Source organism: Talpa europaea (assembly GCF_964194135.1).
Source record: "Talpa europaea genome assembly, chromosome: 4".
Lineage (NCBI taxonomy): Eukaryota > Metazoa > Chordata > Mammalia > Eulipotyphla > Talpidae > Talpa > Talpa europaea.
The window spans coordinates 127500675-127525191 of NC_140070.1; the positions used below are offsets into that span (position 1 = coordinate 127500675).

Sequence of the window (24517 nt, forward strand, 5' to 3'; positions counted from 1 at the left end):
GTACATGTCCAGTTACATTTCAGAAGATAATTCAAAACCTCTGATCATCCCATGCACTGTATGTGTGTGTGCACCTGAGAACATACATGTGTGCCCACACACACAGTTTATATATAATATACTTAATTCTAAGTTAGATATCTATATATTATTTGTATCTAATAAATGTATATCATGTATATTCTATATAAACATGTATATAAATGATTATATTATCATATATTTTGGCTCGGCTTTGAATTCTTTCTTTCAGAGAAGGAAGTTGCTGGAGGAAAAGTCTACATAGGTGCTACTTGCTATTAATTTTGAACTAGTAAAAGAGAAGGTTCTCTGCAAACTTACAGATTCTGAATCCCCACCCCAGAAATTCTAGTCTAGCAATAGACCTGGGGTGAGTCCCATGAAGCTATATGTGTAATAAGCTCCACTTTTAGATCTGTCTTTAGAACCCTGCATGCAATAATACCAAGGACTCTCACCATGGTTCGGTGAACAATACTTTGTTGATGCTGACACTGTGAAATCCTACCTCCAGCTGACTAGGAATTACGTGATTGTGGTTAATTAGCTGTTCTTCATACTGAGTAGGGGTATCTACAATCATCAGAGAAAAACTGAAGATTCAATAATATGAGCAGTGACTTGGGTCACATGCCCACTAAGTATGAGAGTGGGAGCCAGAATCCATGTGTTTATCACTCTTTCTTTTATTCAACAATGTTCCTACTATTAGTCCCAGGTTATTTATTTTAAAATTTTTAATTATGTAATTATATGTGAGATTATTTCCTTATAAATTATTTTAAATTATAAGTGACAGAAGAAATACTCCTTCACCCCTGTCTCCAATCTTATGTTCCTTCTCAGAAGTCATCCTCTTATTTGTTCTTCAGGAAAATATTCTATGAGGGTGGGGTAGGGGTTAAAAGGCAGGGAGGAGAGCACAAGGGACTGTGGTGATGGATCATGGGTGCCATAGTGGAGGGGGATCTCTAGGGACTACACCTTAAGGGAGAAATCAAATACTGTACAAAAATGAACAATGTAAGGAAATAAATACATTTAATTTGAAAAATATTCTATGAATTATATTAAAAATCAAAATCAACAGGCAACTATAAACCAGAGACATTCTGCAGGGGGGGAGGAGGGAGTTGGAGCAAAACAGGGGTGGGAAGAGTACAAGGGACTATGGTGATGGGACGCGGGTGAACTGGTGGTAGGAATTTCACAGGGACTGAACCTGAGATGATAAAACATACATTGTATAAAAATGAAGAATGAGGTAAAAAATAGATAAAATAATTTTTAAAAATCCTATGAATTATAAAGAACATTCAGGTTTATGCGTTTTAAAAATGACATTGAGATCACACAACTTCCTTTACCACTTAACAGTGACTACATTAACAGTCACATTGTTCTATTAAATTGCTGCCTGTCATGTATCACCCATTGGCATTTCCCATTGAGTGGCATTTAGCTTCCTTTTACAGTTGTTGCTATCACACACAAGAAATGCTGCATCAAGAATTCTTGTATGTGACTCTATTTGCATCACATAATTTCTCTAAGATGCTTAGATACGTAAGTGTGAGCTGTAGGGGATGAATGTACTGTTTTTGCAGCATGGAGAGTCGGACAGAAGATAATATTCCTTAACCCGAAACTCCAGGCTCAACTAGATGCAAATCCTGAAAACTACCCTTGCTTGAATGTTGACATGAATTATGATAAAGAATGACTGATGCTCTAATATGGGTTTTGAGGTGCTTCTGTGCTATTGCAATGCCTAAGAAAGCGCCCCACTTCTTTGCTGCTGTTTTTTTTTTTTTTTTGATTTGCTATCTCCTAATGATATAAACGACTGCTTTGTGTTTTGTTTTGTTTTATCTTGGGAGTTTACTTTTGATCAGCTGCAATTCTAGTTCTCAGCTCTGACTTTGAATTACATACATCTAAGTGTGTGTATACATGTATATATTTGGAAAAGGATGTTTGGTCCCTCTCCTGGAAGAAGCTGTCCCAACTTTGCTCTGCTCTGCCAGTGACAGGGAAATGAAGAATGGCTCTCACATCCTGTATGCATGACCCCTGCCAGGGGCAGAGGGTGCGCTGTGAATGAGTAGCCAGGGGCATGCCCCAGCCTGCCAGGCCTGTCAGAAGTCCCAGCTGCAGACTGACCAGTGATTGTAGCTGAAATTGCCTGGTGTTTCCCTGCACTGTTTTTATTCCCCACAGGTCACCGGGACCTTGTTTTTCACTGTCTTCACCACCATGCTGGGCTCCTTTCAGTTTGGATATGACATTGGTGTCATCAATGCACCTCAACAGGCAAGTGAAATATGTACAATTCAAATCTCTCCTTGGCAATTTCTGCCCATGACAGAAAGATAGATGTTCCTCCTAGCGGATAATCTCAGGCTTCTGTCAGGTACCCTGCGCATGGTTCCAAAGCTGATAACTCGGTCTTGACGTCTCACTTAACTCATACAAGGAAAGACAGGGCAATAAATTATTCTTGATCTCTGACTCTGCTGTTTGCTGAGCCCACACAAAACAATCTAGAACACCACGTCCTTAAGGATGTTTTTCTAAAAAAGATTAAGAGCTTATTGCAGCATTTATTCAGAGTACCCAGCCATTCACACATGAAACTTCCAGAAAACAAGAGAAAACACTGGAAGGCTGTGCCCCTTTCTCTGCAAAAACTCACTGTGCATCAGACACTTCTCCAGTCTGGCCCTCTCAACAACCTTACTGGCCATTTCCAAGCCAAACTAAAACCTTTAGAAGCCCCAACCTAATGAGATGATCATCTTCTCCTTCTTATTCCTTTCTCTCACTGGTCATTCAAACTCAGTCAAGTAACACAAAATTTTAAATAATCACAAAGAAGTCCAACAAAGTTTGCATTTTCTCCATGGCTACTATTGGGTTTTTTTTGTTGTTGTTGTTGTTGTTGTTGTTGTTTGTTTTGAATCAAATAATTTCTGTCCTTTTTCACACTTATTTTGTGTGAGAGTGTAAGATTGTCTTACTCTGGTATCCAGTGAAGAGACAGGAGGGGGTCATTTTTCTTACCTCACGCAGGTGGAACCAGGCAGGACTTCATTCCTCTGCTCTGACTCAGAATGTCAGGTCATTAGGGCAGGATTGATGTCAGTTTCCTCTGTCACCTAGGCCAAGCATATGGCCAGTGCAAAGGTGTTCACTAAAATGTCTAGTGAATGAAGGGGAGAGAGAGAGAGAGAGAGAGAGAGAGAGAGAGAATGGGGTAAGGTGGCATAGGGTGAAGGTACGAGTTTTTTGGTTGCCTTCTATGAATCGACCATATTTCATCTGCTTCTCTTGTAACATTGGATTACAAGGAAGATGTAAGATACTGGGTGTGAATGTGTCCTGGCCAGACTGTCACCCTGAAGAGAAGGATTTTAGGGCCAAAATCTATGCCCTGGTTAGGCATCAAATAACATCGTGAGTATAGCTGGAGCCGCAGAGCCTGAGAGGATGCCAGTGCTCATAGATATCTTTGGGGGAGGGTTGGTGATAACATGCCAATTTCACAAGATCCTGAATCTGGATCAATATTCCATGATTTGGAACAGTCTCTTTGTATGAAAGACCTTCTTACATCCTAATTTAAACCATCCTTTCCAGTCCAAGAGAGAAATTTAAGCTTCCTTTCTTCAATCCAAGACCAAGAGCCAGTCGTGAAAACAGGAATCCCTCACTGACATCTGGCTTAGCGCCCTCTCTAAAGCCCCTTCCTTCTGTGTGTAAAGAGCTGCTCCTAAGAATAGCCATTCTGAGCTTTTTTTTTTTCCTTTTTCATATTAACATAATGACATTTAGAATTACTTTGGCTATTTGAAAATCACACTGCTTATGACTATAAAAACTACACTTGCCAGGCCTCCCCAGTGGCACAGCAGTTGAGCGGTGGGTTGCGAAGCTGCCCGCAGCCTCTGCAGCGCTGGTTCAAATCCTGGCCAGCGGCAAGGGTCACACATGGCGCGCAGACCTCTCCTGCTGCCTGCTGCTCCCCTCAGCAGTGTACTTCGTCAGTCTACCCGATCTGTTCCCCGCTCTGGCTCTGGTGAATTCTCTCACCCTCCCACACTTCTGACTGTACCCAGTGCTTGTATAAATAAATAAATAAATAAATCTTAAAAAAAAAAAAAAAGTAAAGTCGAACAACAAATGCCGGCTGACATTCGCAGCTTTCTCCTTCAGATGGGCTCATGCCCTCCAGTGTCATGGCCCTGTCCACTCACTATTATGTCCTCACTGGTAGACAAAACACTTCAATCCTCTACTGAACAAGATCCTCCTTACCTCCTTCACTTATTTGTTCCTGCCTGGTTTCTCCTGGTATTAGAACTTGTGACCTGTCTTATAAGACATCGGCAACTAAAAATACCTGTGTTTGTATGTGTCTAACACACATATTTCAGATGATCCTGCTTCAACACCTAACAAACATTTCAAAGGAAAAGCAAAAAGTACATAGACTGGCTGAAATATTGGAGCTATTTTTCTTTATTTCCTCAGATAATAATATCCCATTATAGAAAAGTTTTGGGTATTCCACTGGATGACCGTAAAGCAATCAGCAACCATGCTACCAACAGTACAGAGGAATTTCCAACAACCCCAAGCCCTGGTAATCCAACATCAACCTCTTGGGCTGAGGAAGAGATTGTGGCCTCCACGCACCTGGTTGTCATGCTCTGGTCCCTGTCTGTGTCCATCTTTGCAATTGGTGGAATGATCGCATCGTTCTTTGGTGGGTGGCTTGGAGACCGACTTGGAAGGTATGAAATTCATAAATAAGTATAAACACAGAAACTTTAATATTTTGGATTTATTAGAATTTGTTTGGAAAGAAATTCCCCTTCTTTTTGTGGAATAATTTTAGTGTCTTTCACCTCGTGACCCTTTTGAGTTAGTCAGTGTTGGACAAAGTCATGGAGAAAGATATTGCAACCATCTGTTTAATTGCAGAGATACTTATAGAAAATGCAAATTTAGTGCGTAATTCTGGAAAATGAATTTCATTCTCTGGCTTTGTAAGTTATAAAACATTAGAAAACCACCGCACAAGTAGTTAACTCAGGAACTCAGCAGAACTACTAAGAGTGGCCTTTTCATCCCGGAAGTCCATTGTTTCACAGAATCAGTCCATTTCTAAGATACCCAGTTTTTCATTTTCAAATTAGAATGTGGCACTGGAAAAAGATAACTTAATACCGGGCCTCCCCGGTGGCACAGCGGTTGAGTGCTGGGTTGCGAAGCTGCCCGAGGCCTCTGCAGCGCCGGTTCGATCCCCGGCTGCTCCCCGGCCACCGGAAAAGGGTCCCACATGGCATGCAGACCTCTCCTGCCGCCCGCTGCTCCCCTCAGCAGTGTACTTCGGTCCATCTGCCTGCTCTGCTCCCCGCTCTGGCTCTGGTGAATTCTCTCACCCTCCCGCGCTTCTGACTGTACCCAGTGCATGTATAAACAAAACAAACAAACAAGCAAATAAATAAATAAATAAAACATGCCTCTATAGAAAAAAAAAAAAAGATAACTTAATACCTTTTGGGGCAGAATTGATGGACCTTGAGGTGATTATGCTATGAGAAGTAAACCAACAAGTGAAAAACAGCTGATGGTTTCACTTTTACTTGTGGAATATAAATAACCAAAGAAAACAAATTGCAAAACACTGCAAAAAAAATTCTTAGATACTGTAAAAAATATATACTGGTTACCAGAGGAAATGGAGGAAGAAGGAGGAGTAGGATAAGGGAAGGAAGGGGGTGCAACATTAACACAGAAGTTTTGATGGAGAGTGAGTGAAGTGGGTGCACTTAGAGAGGTGTGAAGACACCTGAAATTATATAGCTATATAAACAATTGAAAAATGAATGAAATCTGAGGGGGAAAAAAAGATTTAGCATTTGGATTAATCAAGTGCCAAGTTCAAGTAGATATCCACAGCTCCCAGTTGCCAGAACGCTTGGCATACGGTTTCTAGCCGTTGCTACTGCTATCACAAAGCACCAGCCAGAGGTGGAGCAAGTGGTGTCTTTATTTCTCTTCTCTAGTACCCCATCCCAACCCCCAAATAAAAGAAATAAAATCAGGACATCAAATGGTTATTTCTTTATGTGTAGTGTTTGCTCCTTGAGCCCATCTTTTCTTTATTAAACTATACTCTTTTGATTATAAAATTGCAAATATGGAAAATTTAGGAAATGCAAAAACCTTTAAAGATATAGGCCAACTGTAAGTAATTTTGGATTGCAATTCATTTAGTTTTAAAAGTTCTATTAAATTATTATTTTGTCTTTCTGATTATTAAAAATTCTAATGACTTCTTTCTCTTGTACTGTAGCTTTTATATAAGACTATCAATTTTCTTAAATAATGGGTAGCTTGGTAACCAAAGTTTTACTTTTGTTCTGATTTAAAAAAAAGAACTTTCTTCTAATATAAAAGAGTCAGTTCTTCACATTTTTATCAATTTACTGGTGTTGAGATGAATTTTAAATCAGAACCCATGAAGACAGTTCAGAAACTGATTTTAAACATTAAAAATATGAAAAGTCATTTAAATTTGGATCAAACCAGGTTAAGAAGTAAATGAAAGCTTTCTAGATTAATTATTTCCAAAATAGAAGAAATGAAGCAATTTTCAAAATAATTCCTTTAGCAGCTACTTATGTCTTTTCTTCTTCCCATCCCTGAAGAAAGAAGTTAGGCTCTTTTTGCCCCTCATTTAGATTCTAACAGGTAGAGTGACCTACTCTAGATCATTAAACTAGTGCCTTAGTGCTGGAACCAACCTACATAGTTATATGCCAAAACAATGTCATATGACCATTTGCCAAATAACATAAGGTAAATCAAAAGAAAGGTTTCTTCCAGCTCTCATTATGAAAATATCCTTCCAAAAAAAAAAAATACCATTAATTACGTCAACTTCAAAATCTAGACAAGAGTTCAGTCTCTTCCTTAAAACTGTTTTTCTAAGGTAATTCACTGAGAAATGGCATGATTTTCCTTATTATAGGAATCGTTGCTCTACCAGTTGAAAGCAAATAAATAAAAATGTGTTTTTCATGACTGCTTCTTAAAGTCTTTCCTTGTAACTTGTAACAGTCCATAGATGTCTGTGGTCACTATGTTGTAGATTTGGGTTTTCAAGGTCGAGAGACTGTGCACTTAAATATAATTAAACGAGGGTATCAGAGGAGTCTGTACTCTGTGCCATCCATATTACCATGAGTCAAGAAAGGTACACATTGCCTTTGGATGTAGTCTTCCTTTTGTATCAAAAATGGAATGCAATAAAATGAAGAAATTCCCTTTGATTTCACACAGATCAAGTACCAAATATGTCATGTAATAACTGAAAAAATGAGCAAAGTTAGGGCCTCCCCGGTGGCACAGCGGTTGAGCGCTGGGTTGCGAAGCTGCCCGCGACCTCTGCGGCGCCAGTTCGATCCCCGGCTGCTCCCCGGCCACCAGAGGAGGGTCCCACATGGTGCGCAGACCTCTCCTGCCGCCCGCTGCTCCCCTCAGCAGTGTACTTCGGTCCTTCTGCCTGCTCTGCTCCCTGCTCTGGCTCTGGTGAATTCTCTCACCCTCCCGCGCTTCTGACTGTACCCAGTGCATGTATAAACGAACAAGCAAACAAACAAATAAATAAATAAATAAATAAAACATGCCTCTATAAAAAAAAAAAAAAAAATGAGCAAAGTTATTTAGGTTCTCTAAGTTCCCCAAATCTGAACGTAGGGAAAAATAACTACCACTTGGCATTAAATGCAAATGAATACAAAGAGGTCTGCACAATGCTGGGTTCAAAATAAGCAGGCAGCAACACAGCCTTACTTTGATGATAATGATGATGATGTCAGTGCTGAAACCTACACTAACAGGAGTATCTAAAGTAAGACTTAAAGAAAAATGCTTAGAAATATATTTCTTTCTTCCAGATCCTGTCATTTCATGTATTTTTAGATTATTTATTCTTTGGCGGTTTGTCACGTCTGAGCAGAACTCTTTAAGTTGTATAAAGTGCTCCTGCATCCATCGGTGGTAAGGAAGAGGGACTTTAGAGCAATCTGGCATCAAAAATACTTTCAAGCTATCTCCTTAAAGATGTTTTATTTTTTCTCTGCAATATAATCAAAGGTATCTAGTAGCAATTTCTTAAGGTAAATTGTTGAATTTGCCTTCCTCTGTCTTTGTGTACAGAAAAAGTACTTTACAGAGAAACACCAGTCTTTTCCACTTAGTAGTTCTGAAGCTGGTCAGCTCTAAATCACTGTGTTTCTCTCCACTTTGAGAAAGTGGGTAATTAACTGGGTAGTTGATAACTTCATGTATTAGTTTTCTGCTGCTGTTCTAATGAACTACCACAAACTTAGTGGCTCAATATAAAGCAAATTTATTTTCTTACAATTGTGAAGATCAGAAGCCCAAGTTGAGCTTTACTGGGCTGAAGTCAGTTTGTGCAGAGTTGGTTCCTTTTGACGGTTTCTGAGGGGGAATCATTTTTCTTGCCCTTTTCCAGCTTCCAGTGACCACGTTCCTTGATTTGAGGCCCCTTCTTTCATCCTCAAAGCACATCACTCCAGTATCTACTTCTATTATGACATCTCCTTCTGTTACCCCTCCTTTTATGAGGAAACTTGTCATTATGCATTGGGTAATCCAGAATAATCTCTTCACCTCAATATCTGTAGTCTAGTCACATCTGAAAATTCCCTTTTGTCATATGGAGTAACATATTTCCAGGATCTAAGCCTAGGATGTGGGCTCAGGAGGTATTAGTCAGTCTGTCTCATGGCTGTTGCGCCATCATTGCAGCATGAGATTCTATAGCTTTGTTCTCCAACAGAAACAAAAACTAAAACTACTGTTGGTATTAAAGACACTTGCTTAGAAAAACTCACCTATTAAGAGCTTGAAGTATAGAAACAGAACATAATAAGATCCTTATATTTATGTGGCATAAACATTTTCACATCTGTGCATTCTCACTCTTTTATTGACCTTACTCCTCATCTACTGAAGTTTAAGGGAAGTTTTTGGGTACATCACTTTCCTAGTTAATAGAAATAAAAGTATCAGATACCTGCAAATGTTGACTATTTTCCTATGATTAATTTTAAAATGTTTTTGGTAGTGTCAGCTTTATTATATATTTTACATTGATATTAATTCATAGATTGTGGAAATATGCTGACATAAAATCTTAAAATAATAACAAAAATTATAATTTTCTATGACAAGGCTTAAAGTAAAAGTATGCTTTAATTTACTTACACATAATTCATACAAAAGGAAGTTTAAGTTTGAAGGTTTTTTTCATCAACTAAAACCTATACCACTGAAAGTAAAAAATACTCTGATGTCATAGTTACAAATATACAATTAAATTTATCAGGTAATTATTGGTAATTATTGTTTGATATTATTTTCAGGTAATTATTGTTTGAAACAATTAACTTGTAGAAAACTTAACTATTGAAAAGTATCAGACGTGTTCTGTTAAATCAAGCTAGTTACCACAACTGAATCACCCATATCAAATGTCCTTGCATGACAGATTCCCTCTTTATAAATATTACTTAGTTAATGCTTTAGTCTACAGATGAATCAAACTAGCAATCATGGCTTAAGATTCCCCAACTATCTTTTTCAGCAGAATTTCAATAACTGGTTTTAGGTAAAATTTCTTTGAATACTCTAAAATTAAATATTATCAAGTTTTGGTGCTGAATTTATAATCCTTGCTTTTTAAAATTTCAGAATCAAAGCCATGTTGGTAGCAAACATTCTCTCATTAGCTGGAGCTCTCTTGATGGGTTTTTCGAAATTGGGGCCATCTCACATACTTATAATTTCAGGAAGAGCCATATCAGGACTCTACTGTGGTAAGTCTCTCTCTCTCTCTCTCTCTCTCTCTCTCTCTCTCTCTCTCTCTCTCTCTCTCTCTCCCCACACACACCTCCCCCCCCAACACACACACCCTTATCTGAAATTATTCCAAAGTCAGATCTAGTAACATACAGGGAATTTTCTGGCGTCATGGAAGGACAAAGCAATAACATAAAGCTGAAGTCCAGAGTCAAGGACGTTTGAAAGCAGTTAAGTGTGAGTTATGAAGATGTCTTCTTACCCATGTCAATGAGATCATTTCTAATCCCATGATCGTAGATAATTTAACTCTCAGTTTCCTGATCTATCACACAAACAGGGTATCATCTACCATGTAGGACTCTTGTGAGAATGTAATGTGTTCAACATAGATTATCACTAGAGTTAACTGCCAAGGACTGCTAGCTGTTGTTATCACTCCCATCATGCAGGAGACAGTGAAGACTGCTATACCAAGAGCCATTATTGCTTATTTGACATCTTCTGTCTCCGTCTCTCCTATCTAGAAAGACCCTAACAGTGGGCCATCTCTAAGTCCATATTCCATACACTGTGTGACTGGGTGAAGTGTAAAAATGGGACAGGGACAGGGACAGGGAGTCAGACGAAAGCACCTGATGGAGGAGTTTAGAATGCAGAAGTGCTGTTCCTCCCGTGAACATCGCATCTGAATAGCTGGAGCCATGAGTTGTTCAAAACAGTTTTTCCAACTTTTAGAAGCAAATCAAACTTTCAAAAGCTTCAAACTTTCAGAAACAAATTTAATCCGCAGAGGTCTGAACAAAAGGAGGAACACTCAATGTCTGAAATGGCCAATTAGCTTCTCAATGCAAGTGAAGCTCTGATTTTAATGGTTCTGTGCCAAGGTTACACATATTGCCTCAAATCATAGCCACCTTTCAAGCATTAATATCCACTGGGGGTGAGAGAGGAGGGATGAGGCACAAAATGATGTATAAAATATTTATAACACTTTACCTGTGAAGAAAAAAGACCACGCGTAGTTCTATGTGTATTCAATTAGTAATTTAATTAAATGTCTCTTTTCATTATTTCCAATGTTAACACACAAAAACCTGAAAGTCAGGCTAGATTTATCAAGGCTAAGAGTCAACCCACTTATGGAAAAAACGTGTATTCAAAGTAAATCAATTCTGTCACTGTCTCTATCTGGCTTTGGATATATTAATTGAATGTGATCCTCAGATTCCCTTCTATAAAGTGCAAAAGAGATCCAAATTATGGATTTTTCTATTTTTAAAAAATATAGTATAAAAAAATTACAAAATATTTTTTGGCAAAATTGAAAAAAAATTCTATAAACATTTTTAGAGCAACTTATCATTAACCTAGCCAAGCAATTTGTACTGTCCAAACATCCTTTAAATTTTCTGAGCATTAAAATTGCTAAATATTATACGAAACCTAAATTGATTTCAGATTCTTGTAACTCTAGACCGATACGCTTATCTGCAGTGTTTTGTCTTGAGGTATAATATTAGGTTATTACACAAAGATAGTTCAGCCTGGAATAGGGCCTAACACATGGATTTTTTTTTTTCATTTAAGACCAACAGACCATATGTTAAAGTCATTTATAAATTCAGCAGATAAATGCTGTATTAATTTAGATGCATAAATTCATCAGACATTAAGAACAATTTGAAGCACGCACATATATATATACTCCTATACATATATACTCATATGTATATACATACACATATAAACTCGTATGTGCGTATACAACATATATATATTCATGTATATATACTATATATATATACACACGTGTGTATATACTCACCCCAAAAGAGTTTCCAAAAACTTCTTTTACTAAAAGGCCACCATTCCACATGATGGCAAGCAATCTCTATTAGAGGAAGTTTCTGATAAACTTATTTTTAAATTCTTAAGAAAATGCCAAATAATGCATTCAACCTTACTTATTGATAGTCTCTGACGTTTTTATGCACTCAGGAAGTGGCTGAATATTCCACCAATTCCAGAGTGACTAACTCCATCTGCATTTAAGAAAGTTATAGAAGGCAGAATGGTCTTGTGCATTTCAAATTCATTGTATTCCTTTAAATACCAAAAGTCTTTCTTCAAATAAAATCTTTTTGAAACCCATCAACAGAAAGAATAAAGAAGTTGAGTTGCTCTGGCTGGAATAACTGGAACAAGAATGACTTGTGACTTCTTCACCTCCCTCCAAACTCTCCCTGCCACACCCCTGTCTGGAGAACCACCACATTGTGGAAACTCCTATCGGGATTCTCATACTAATACTCTATTGCATTGTGAACTTGCTGTGTCTCACCTCTACCAAGAATATTATTAAAGTATTCTTAGATCTATTTTCTAAAGAAACCTAAGGCATTATGATATAAATTCAATATTAATTTTTAACCAAGTGAGTCAATACTATGAATAATTGCAAAATCTTAATTGCCCATTTCCTTCTATTCATATATCCAACTAAAGCTTCATTTGGGTTCTTATCAACAAATATTCTTTGCTAACCTGAGTCTGTGACTGGGATCGAGGTTTTTCCTTTTAATGCACGCAGGAAGGGACTTACCATCAAGATATTAACTGTGCTTAAATCAAATTATTATCCTTGTAATAGGACCAGTTGCAATTCAACATGTGTGCTTATGTTTCGTGCAGGGCTAATTTCAGGCTTGGTGCCAATGTACATTGGTGAGATTGCTCCGACCACACTCAGGGGTGCGCTGGGCGCTCTTCACCAGCTGGCCATTGTCACAGGCATTCTTATTAGTCAGGTAAAAAAAACCCTCTCTCATCCCCTACTTCACCCTTCCTCTATTTTATCCAGCTTCTCCTCTGTTCACCTGTAGCCTGTAGACCAACATAAAGGAGGGGGAAAAAAGCAGTTCTACAAGTGACAGTGGAGCTGGCGTAGAGACACAGGCTTCTTAGCTCAAACCCATTACTCCTGCATGCCAGTCTTTCCCCCTCAGAGTAATGGTGAGGTTGGTACTGGAGGGGACATGAGAAGACCGGTCTTACTTCTAGAGCTATTCTAGAATTAAATGATCCCATTTAGATTTCAAACAGTAGGAAATTTCAATTTGTTTGGTTACCTGGGTTTCCATTATTTTGAGCATCTTACCTGAAATTTAATATGTAAATGATATTCCACAAGAGTTCTTGTTCAGTGGGGTTTCCCAGAGCCCTGTAGGATAAGGTAAAAAGTATCAGGCTTTTCTGCCCTCCCACCATTAGGACAGATGACGGAACACTGCGGTCCTGAATGCATGCCTGATGGCGGGCACCTGAAGTAGGGTGTGGGCATGCGTAGGTGGGTACACCTGGGCTAAGAGACTGGTATATAAGGGTGGCGCAGCAGAGTGCAGTGTGGTGGTGCAGTGTTGAGGGTGGAGGAGTGGAGTGTACGGAGGAGTACGGCGACTACAAAAAACAGCGAAGAGCATGTGGCTGCTACAACCGTTAATAAACCTACCTGGAATGGGTTGGCTGCGTTACAAGCCCCAAATATGACTATCTAGAGGGTAAATTCAATAAAAAGTAGAAAACTGATATCAGCAGAGTAATTATTCTATGTAACTCCATTTTATTTAAGCTAAATAAAATAAATTTTTAAATTTTATTAAATTGTATTTAGTTTAAAAATATAAAATTTTTAACAAAGGTCAAAAGCTATGAATGATTTTGGTGTCCCTTAGATATCAAAAATTGTCTTAAAAATTTGGTTGATTCCCATCCTAAATGTCCCATTGGACTTAGTGAAAACAAATGTAGGTGAATTCTTTGTAAAATAAATGGTCTCTAATTTAGCGAAGGTGAGACACACTAGTAATAGTTTCCATCTTCTACATATACTTGAGTAAAGTTGTCAGTGATTACTATTAAAGAGTCAATGTGCCTTTTATTTTTTAAAGATTTTTTTTTATTTATGCATACAAGAACTGGGGTGTAGGCCAGAGGTGGGGGGGTGAGATGATTCCCAGACATAGAGTGGGGAGCAGAACTGGTGGATCTACTGAAATACACTGTTGAGGGGAGCAGCGCGTGAGACAGGAGAGGTCTGCTGCGCCATGTGGGTTGGCTCCCTGGCCAGGGATCAAACTCATGCCACAGTGACTGGTGATAGTTTGATAGCTCTGAGACTTTGACCCCTGTGCCATCAGGAAGCCCCCCAACGTGTCTTTTTAGCACATTGTTGCAGAAGGCAGACCCAAAGTGCCAGGCAGATGATGTATTTCCTTCCTGCCTTTTCAGATTGTTGGCCTGGAGTTTATCCTGGGCAGTCAGGAACACTGGCACATCCTGCTGGGTCTGTCTGCTGTGCCAGCTGTGCTCCAGTCTCTGCTGCTTTTCTTCTGTCCAGAAAGCCCCAGATACCTTTATATTAAGTTGGAGGAAGAAGAGAAAGCTAAGAAAAGTAAGTCTGAGGGTGGTTTTTCCTTCTTCTTATTGCTTTGGAATTACCAGTTCCTAAGAAACAATGTGCAGGAATGGTGGCTTGTGACATTGGCACCAGTGCTTTCCAAATGGAGTCAGTGATTACATGTAAGAAGAATGTGCAAGATCTCTTTAAATGTGATTTGTATGTGCCATTTGGCACCCTTAAGACTTACTTGAGCACAAAGCAAACCACATACAGAGTACTGGATCCCACCAGAAGTCTCTAACAGACATTTCCCACATTATGCTTCTATGAAAATGAAGATCATTGCTGTCTTTGTCAGGAGATGAAGCCAGATACTCTATCTTTTATTAAATGAAAACTGGATTTAATTGAACAACAAAATATTCCCAATCGCATTGCTATTATATCTGTAGCTCTTTCATTAAATAATTTAAAAAATTATTTTGTTTTAACCTGAGTTGTGTCAACCTGATCACATTGGGAAACAGGCTTGAAAAGACTAAGAGGAGGTGCTGATATCTCCAAAGACATCACTGAGATGAGAAAAGAACGAGATGAAGCAGCAAGGGAACAGAAAGTCTCTATCCTTCAGCTCTTCACCAATTCCAGTTTCCGGCAGCCTATTCTAGTGGCACTGATGCTGCACATGGCTCAGCAATTTTCTGGAATCAATGCGGTAAGTTTAAGAGCACCCCCCAACTCTTAAAACCAAAGAGAATTAATATAGAGTCACAAAGGGGTGTAAGTATACACAGCTAAAAGACATTTTAAAATATTGACATAACATATCTTATACAACAAATGTATATTGAATGAAGATTAGTTTTGTTTTGCTCCATTTTCTAAAATTAGATTATGATCTTTTAAAAATCATCATTCAATGATATTGTGTGTACTGGATTAATATGAAGGTAAAAGGGTAAAAGGCAGTAAATAAAAGAGGGGAAAGGAAAACAATCATACCAAAGAAACATTACAGTGGGGTTTATAGAGTAAAGTATCAAATTTAGGGTTTCTGACAGCACAGGCAAATGGAACCCATGGTTCCATGTCTAATTAATGAAATGTATGAGTTAGATTGTGCAAAGAGCTTCTTGCCTTCCAAGATGCTTTCACTCCATTTGGGGAGACAGAACACAAAGTGAACAGAGTGAACTGATATCTTGTTGGTGAATGAGGGCAGTAGATAGGATATAATCGAAAAACATACTGAGTACTAAGTATCTAGTGTTTAGATTTTGAATTGAAAGCCTCACATCATACAGAATAAAACTGTTTTACTGGCAATAAGCTACCAGAAGAAGAAAAAAAATCAGCATTTGTTAAGAAACTACAGAGCCACATATCCCCTCTCATTGCTGCTACGCTTTCTCTATAGTGAGCCAATCCCAGATCCATAAGGGTAATTTGGGAGATGAGAGAGGGATGCACAGAGATGTGGGGGAGACAAAGAAAGTAATTCCCATCAGTTGAAGAAAAAGGAGAACTGACTCTCATATCACAACCTGATTACTGCTCCAATGTCCTCTCCATCCTCTTTTAAGGAGGCTTTGGTGTTCATTTTTATCTACTTTTATCAACTCTGTTTGACTATTGGGTTCAGAGACCAAATTTGTATCCTCTCTCTCTGCTCTGCCTGTATATCCATTGGCAATACTTAATCCCTCTGAACCTCCCTGCTTTAGCTTCCATCCCAGTACCGGGTTGGAGACATCTTGGAAATGTCGGGCAGCCTAACAGTGATGCAGGGGTCTGTACGCATGCCAGCCTCTCCTCAGTCAACACAGTCTGCGCAGTGCTCCCACATCAGCCCTGTTTGCAAGGAGAGACCAACAAAGCGACATGTTAGGTGGGAAAGGACTGACATAGGTATATAGAATAACAGATTGATGTAGTAGACTGTTGTTAAATCCCAAGACATACCTAAATAACAGGCTATTAGCGAAGTGGTTACCCAGATTTTTCTATATCTTCTGAAATTCGTGGAAAATTTTAGATTAAATGCAATAGTGACCAGAACTCTTATACTCACTAGTGAGAGTATAAATTGACCCAAATTATTTGTCAAACTGCTTGGTAGTGTCTATCAATGCTGAGCATATACATACACAGTGGTCCAGTAGTTATATTTCTGGGTATAAATGTGGAACATTTCACCAAAATGATTATGCTAGGGTGGTCATAGCAGCACTTTTCATAATTGAATTGAAAGTTTCTGAATGATTCAGAAACTAGAACTTAATTAAGTCAGAAACCATGTGGGCTGTAACAGAAAATCTAAAGAAAAACAACATAAATTTCCAAATGAAGCAAACAGATGATTTCTGTAACTTCATAACCTCAAAAGGGTAAACTTTTTCTCATTGATGAACTCCCTGAAGTCATACTAATTTTATATTCGCTGTTTTTCTCTATTCACTATTATTCAGTTATTGCAGTTTTAATGTTTTTAGGCAAAGCACATGGCATAGCTCCAGTCATACTTCAGAAGTAGTCATTTCCTTTTCACTGGGTCTCTTAAATCCTGGCTCCCTGCTCCCTCCCTGAGCAGTAGGGTTTAGTGTCATTTCTGGGCTTAAGAAAAAGTAGGCAATGCCCTTAGTTCACTCATTGCCCGGCTAAGTCCTAACTTTGTTTTGCAACCCCTCCCACCATCCCACTTAGATCCAGTCCTAAGGGGAGCTGCCCAGTCAGCTACCAGGTCAGCTGAATACTAACGAATGTGGTCAAATACACAGGGAGCAGAAAAATGGGCTGGATCAGCAAACCCTAAGACCTAAGAGTTTGCCGCTATTAAAGTGGAAAGCTAAAGCAATGTTTAGCAATGTAGTAAAGACTAATGCAGTAGAATTGTTAGAAAAGTAGAATCATTCTTTGTTTAATTCCCTTAAAATTTAATGTTCTCATGTGAGAACCAAGGATAGGAAAAATGCTTTTAATAACCAAAACCTAATCAGTATAAGGAAAAAATGTGATTTTCGGAATTTAGAATTGCTCATCTACCTGGGTACTGCCACCTTTGTCTTTAAGTATTTCTAGTTTGGCAATAGGAGCAATCGTTTTCTATTTTATTTGTTTTTTAAGTAGTAAGGAGACAACATGCCCTTTTGCCGATAATATAATCTACAGGAGTATTCTATTTCACTTGTGCAAGAAGAAACTAAACACAAAGATTACTGTTCCAGATCCTGCATTCAGCACTTAAAATAGCAGTTTGCGAAGCATGTGTCGCTCCACAGCAGATGGCTGGAAGAGCACAGGACATGCTTTTTTATATTAGAAGGGTATATATAAAAATCTGTTAATAGCAACGTGCCAAAAAAGGAAAACCTGCAGCCTGCCCTGGGCAGTGTGGTCACTCTGAACTGCACAGCCTGGGTGGGCTCTGGGCCCCACTGTCCACCCCCCCCCCCCCGAGGTCCAGTGGCTGAAAGATGGGCAGCCCCTCGGCAACGGAAACCACTACAACCTCCGTGAGGACTTCTGGTAGGGGGCCAAGGGAAACCTGTGCTATAAAAAGAGTGGAGGAATCAATTTTATTTTCATTCCTTTTCTCTCTTTTTGTCGCTATCACTTTGCATATAGATAGTATTCCTTGCATGCAAAATTATGGGTAATGTTGCCACTACAAATTCCAATTAAATCCTATTTTTCTAGTCATTTTTAAAAAAAGAACATTTCTGTCACACTGATCAGTGTGATTGATTATACAATCATCAACTGATCAATTTATCACAATCCATTCCTTTAGAAAAGTTGTCATATCCTATCCCAGAAACTGTTAACACCATTCAAATAAAAAGCAAAGAAAATCATTCTAAATGGTAGCTACCAAAATTCTCATTGATAGTAGAATGGGTAACTAAATTGTGGCATATTAATTCACTAAAATAGTATAAAGCAATGATAATAAACAGCAACCAAAAACACACAATATGAGTAAGACTCACAAAGTTAATGTTGAAATTGGATACAAGAACATACGTACACTGTGGTCCCATGTGTATCAAGTCTAAGGCTAGTTAGAATTCATCTACAATGAACGCAGACGTTGGAAGAATTTCATTGGGAAAATAGGGGGATTTTGAGGATTCTTCAGGGAGCAGGAAATGATTTACCTCTGGGTCTGAATGCTGGTTACTCAGGTGTGTAGTTTGTAAAAAGTAACTGAGTAGTGTACTGATACTACCTGTACTTTTTTATATTTTATACTGTAACAAAAATTTTTTATAATCGTTAAATACAGAAGATGCACAAGCAGAACTTTCAGCTAAATGTAAGGAGGACTTTTAAGCAATCAGAAACTTTAAACATTAAAGGAAAATGTGGATTCCTCTGCCTCAAAAGGAGAGGGTGAATAAAATCTTTAGGGACTTCTAGCGACGATGGGTTCATAGAAAAAAATAAACTAAAAATAAACAAGATAAAATATTTATTGTGTTAAATTCATCACTGCTGGAGTTCTTGATTTAAATTAACCTGATTGCTTTGCAGATTTTCTACTATTCAACCAGCATTTTTCAGACTGCTGGAATCAGTCAACCTGTTTATGCAACCATTGGAGTTGGTGTTGTCAACACACTTTTCACTGTTCTCTCTGTAAGTAAATACCCTAAATAAATATTTAGTTTTCCTTCAGTTCAGAAATATGGGTTTAAAAAAATAGGAAAAAAACCTTGTAATCTAAAACCAATGACATATTGGCCATGTGCACTGCAGATATGGACCCAAGTGGATCTGTGAAGTGGGCCAACTGGGCACACCCAGAGATACTGTGGTATCAGTTCCACACCTCTGAATAAAGCAAATATTTCAATAAAGCTAGTTATACAAATTTTGGTTTTCCAGTGCATATAGAAGTTATGCTTCCCCTATAGTGTATTCTACTCATTGTGTAATGGCATTACGTCTAAAAAAGAATGCACATGCCTTACTTTTAAAATATTGTGCTGTTAAATAATGCTAACATCACCTGAGCCCTCAGCAAGTTGTCATCTCTTTGCTGGTGGAGGCTGTTGCTTCCATGTTGAAAGCTGCTGACTTGAGTAGGATAGTGGTTGCTAAAGGTTGGGGTGATTGGGGCCTTCCTGGTGGTGCAGGGGTTAAAGACAGCTCTAATAAGCTATTGCCAGCCACTGCAGCACAAGTTCAATCCCCCGCCACCCAGGGACCTAAACCACATGGTGCAGCAGACCTCTCCTGTCTCACCTGCTGCTCCCCTCAGCAGTGTATTTCAGTAGATCTACCTGTTCTGCTCCCCACTCTCTCTGGTGAATCATCTCACACCCCCGCAACTCTGGCCTATACCCCAATTCTTGTATGCATAAATAAATAAATCTTTAAAACATAATAAAATAAAAGTTGGGGTGATTGTGATAATTTCTTAAAATAAAATAAGACAATGAAGCCTACTTCATTAACTGACTCTTCCTTTCATGAAGTGTTTCTCTGTAGCATGTAAAACTGATAACATTTTAACAGCAGTAAAACTTCTGAGAGTTTGAAATTTCTTTCAAAATTGGAATCAATCCTCTCAAATCTTACTGTTATCAACTAAGTTGACAGAATGTTCTAAAGCTATTGTTGTCACTTTTACAGTACTCAGAGCATCTTCATCAGTAGATTCCATTTCAAGAAACCACTTTCTTTGCTTATATATAAGTAACAAGTTCTCATCCATTAAAATTTTAAAATGAGAATGCAGCAATACAGTCACATCTTCATGTTCTATTTCTGGTTCTCTTGTTATTTCTACCATATCTGCAGCTACTTCCTCCACCAAACCTCTCAGAGGCATCCAGAGGGTTGGAATCAACTTCTTCTAAACCCCTGTTAATGTTGCTATTTTGACCACTTCCCATAAATCACAAATTTCCCTATTGGCATCTAGAATGGTGGATCCTTTTCAGATTCCGAGTTCAATTTGCTAAGATCCATGGCAGGTACAGCCTCACTAACTGTATTTCTTAAATAATAATTATTAAATAATAACACTTTAAGGTCAAGATTACGTCTTGCTCCTTGGGTAACAGAACAGATGTTGTATTAACAGGCACAAAAACACATGAGTCTTGACATTCCCACCAGAGTTCTTAAGTGGCCAGGTGCATGATCAATGAGTAGTCATATTTTGAAATAACCCCCCCTTTTTTTTTTTCTGAGCAGTAGGTCTCAACAGTGGACTTAAGATATTCAGTTAGTCATGTTGTAAACAGATTTACTTCCATCAGTCTTTGTTCTTCCATGCATACAGCACAAGCAAAGTAAATTTAGCATAATACTTTAGGGTCCAAGGATTTTTGAAGTAAGTGTTGACTTCAACTGAATGTTACCAGCTGTACTAGCCCCTAGTATGAGATTCAGCCTATCTTTTGAAGCTCTGAAGCCTGACATTGTTTTTTTTTCCGTCTAGCTATGGAAGTACTGGGTGGCATCTTCTTCCAGAGGAAAGCTGTTTCATCAGTGAAAAATCCATAGTTCAGTGTAGTCATCTTCACCAAGATCTTAGCTAGATCTTCTGGGTCATGTGCTGCATCATCTACATGAGTATTTGCTGCTTGCTCTTGCATTTTTATCTTATAGAGACAGCTTCCTCCCTTGAACCTGATGAACCAAACTTTACTCTGTAGCTTCCTTGCCCCTTTCAGCTTTCATAGAATTGAAGAAAGTTAGGGCCTTCCTCTGGGTTAGGCTTGATCTATCCATACCACCAAAACTGTCTCGAGATTAGCAATAAGGCTATTTCATTTTCTTATCATTTGTGTGTTCATGTGCTGGCACTTTTAATTTCCTTCTAGAACTTTCCCTTTGCATTTACAACTCGGTTAACTGTTTGGCCCCAGATGCTTAGTTTTCAGCCTCTCTCAGCTTTTGACATGCTTTCCTCACTAAGCTTAATCACTTTTAGTTTTTGATGTAAAGTGAGACTTGTGCAACACTTCCTTTCATTTGCATACTTAAAGGCCCATTGTAAGGTTATTATTGGCCTAATTTCAATTTTGTTGTGTCTCAAGGAATAGAGAGGTCTGAGGAGAGGGAGACAGATCAGGGAACAGTTGATGGAGTCAGAACACATACATTTATCAATTAAGTTGTCATCTTATGTGGATGTGGGTCACGGTACCCCAAAACATTTACAATAGTAACATCAAAGATCAGTGATCACAGATCAGTATAACAGATACAATCTTAACAAAGTTTGAAACATTGTGGGAATGACCAAAAGGGGACCGAGGGGCACAAGGGAGACCATACTTTTGGAAAAATGGCATCACTAGACTTGCTCAAGGCAAGGTTCCCACAAATGGAAGAATTGCGGAAAAAAAAAAACACAACAAGGCAAAGCACAATAAAACAAAGCAAGCTTTTACGTGAATAACAAACTACTGTACTGAAATCGGAACAACGGAGCCAGTTCTCCCTATCTGCTGAGATGCCATTTTATCATTCATTTGTGAAATAGCTCATTTGAGGGCACTGAGGAGCTTTCGTTTCTTCTTTGCTCTGTGCTTAGGGCCTTGGAATTAGCCAGCAGTTTGTCATTTCTATCAACATTGGGTCTTCTAACTGGGTTCTCCTTGTCAGTTGAAATTCTTTTTTAATCATAATGTCTTGAGGTAAAAAATTTAAAACAATAAATAAGGTCCTCTCTAATAGTTATCTAAGCCTCCAGTGAAGTTAAACAGTTTAGTTAAGCAACAAATTCCTATGATGTTAGGACACTGGGCAGAGCTTCCAGGAGCTCACCCAGCCATGACTTCTGGAGATGCATGAGTCTTTATGAGACTATGAGAAGATGGACTACAAGTGGTATAGTTGAAATGTTATTCTCATGTTTGAGAAATGTCATTTGTTTTGAAAAGTCAAATGTTAAAAATTTTTGAAATGTTATCTTTTTTCTGAGAAGCAGAAGTGGTCATGCACTCTTACTAAGACCAAACATCAGCTAAAAGGAATCATGTAATGTCTTAACAATAATGTATAACATAATCTAAGAAAGTAAACAAAGCCCCCACAGCTTCCCAAGTTATGAATTCACTCCAGAATGGGGGTGGTGGGGCTTATTTTTATCTTTGAATGTAGGACATTAAAAAAGCTTGTGCTTTTCAGTTTTGATCACAATGTGACACTCGATATGCTTAGGCAGCTGTTTTTCCTTCTCTGCACATGGACTTTTAACTATTACCTTAGGGTGGTCAATAAATTACAGCCTTGCTACCTAGATCAAAAGGTACGTTTGTCCAGACCACATTAAACAGTGCTGGACCTTGGAAAGAGGAGGGAGAACAGATAACAGGGAACACCAGTGTTAATGCCTGTTCAAGCCAAAAGGCAACACTAAATCAACGAAGATATATTAGTGCTAGCCAAGAAACTATTCACATTCTTTTGTCTTCTGAGATAGTATGTTTTACAAATCCTACTGCAACATATTTTCTAATAAAGAAATTATGATTCAAATATTTATATAAGATTTGCTATGAATAGCGAAGATTGGGTATCACAAACTCTAGGAATGCCTAATAAGAAAACTACTGTGGAATTTCATTTTTGTCTTCTCCACCCCACAATATTAGTGGAGGAGCAAGTGATTTGAAAATAGTGTGATTATTTTGCCTATACATTTTAAAATTCAACCTTTTGTACTGGGAAAGTTTTTGAGCAACTGCGTGACATAATTTAAAAAATCAGCTCCATCATTAACACTTCAAGACTACAGATAACATTTAAAATTTTAAAGTATCTTTGTTTTTGAGAAGCTGTTTTAATTTCAAGATATACAAAAGGAATAGGGCCTTCGTTCCACTCCCCAAACTTAGCCAGTTTCACTCCCCAAAATTAACCAATGTTACCAAATTCCATGTATCTACTCAAATCATGGCATGCACTAAAAAAATGCTGTTTCACCAGCTTGGAAGCAACATCATCTATCTTTTTTTCCTGAATGAGTATTTGGGAAGAGAGATAGTTTCTTAACTTGATACAGAATTATGTTCTATATCCTGTATTTTCTACTACACTAATAAATTGGTAAAAGGGAACTTGTAGTCACTTCAGAAAAAAACAAAACACAAGGAAATAAGGAGGGAATTGGGAAGCAGTGTGTGAGAAGCAGTGGCTACCAAATTCCAAGTAGCATCCAGGATTTGAGTGACACACTCTATCCAGGCAAAAACAGGGTTATGGTCAGGCTGACATCACCAACCACTGACCTAGTCTCATCCTTGTCACATTCCTTGTTGAGTGCCCACCCGGCCTCAAGGAGGGCATTTAAATCAATTTTAAAAGCATTTAGTTTTCAGACTTAATTATCCAATTAATAATGATTGTTCAGAAGAAATAGACAAAGAAAAGCCCTTGACCTGAAGAAATGCTTTAAATTTTCTTGGTATTTTGACATAACGTCATCAAGTCAGTTTTCCTAGCCATAGAGTTAAAACATGTAAAAAATTTTATGAACTTGATAAAGGTTTGTATTTTCACTTCCTTCCCAATGTTAAAATGTGAGCTGTTTGCTTATCACCCCAAAGTGGTTTGAAACTCAGATATGAAATACCTCTGAGATGAGGAGGTTTTTATTGTATGTGAAAAGAAATATGTGTGAGATATTTTCAGAGCCAAAGATCACCATATTAAAGATATTAGACTGCTATTGATTTACTAATAGATTTATGAGCATAGCTAATTTTTTCACTGAAGTGAGAAATTATGATGGGTAGTTTTGTGTGACTCACCAAACTTGGCAGTTGGATCAGGTTCCAAGGATCGAGTCCATCCAACAAACTGTAGTCTTGGCTAATTTGCATTAGTGCAGGAAAAAAAAAACATTAACCAAAATAATCAATAATATATCTACAGAATGAGGATAAGAAAGCACTTTAACCTTTTCCTTTAAAGTCCTATCTTTTCAAATATACAGTTCACTCCTGGTACTAGGGTACATTTAGGTACACCAGAAAAATGCAGACCTAACTATTTGGCAAAGTGATCAAGTTCCATATATTCTCAGGGGAGTGGTCATAAGTAGAATTTATTAGCAGTAAGAAAGTTTGATGAGAATAATTGACATCTGTACATTTAACTATCTCAAATTTCTTCAATGCAAAAGCCCTTGTGCTTAAAACTTAGGATAATTCACAAAAGAGAAATCAGTAT

General features: G+C 38.1%; 1 protein-coding gene across 1 annotated transcript in view; it reads left to right on the plus strand.

Moving 5' to 3' along the window:
- The window catches only part of SLC2A2 (solute carrier family 2 member 2), a gene marked incomplete at both ends in the record, with an annotated part of 52019 nt that overhangs the window by 25765 nt on the left and 1737 nt on the right, over positions 1–24517 (plus strand). The window contains 7 exons of the mRNA XM_084232723.1: positions 2242–2334; positions 4555–4817; positions 9814–9938; positions 12616–12731; positions 14212–14374; positions 14851–15038; positions 18857–18961. Coding sequence (XP_084088849.1) covers positions 2242–2334; positions 4555–4817; positions 9814–9938; positions 12616–12731; positions 14212–14374; positions 14851–15038; positions 18857–18961 — 1053 coding nt within the window. The remainder of the gene's footprint in view (positions 1–2241; positions 2335–4554; positions 4818–9813; positions 9939–12615; positions 12732–14211; positions 14375–14850; positions 15039–18856; positions 18962–24517) is intronic.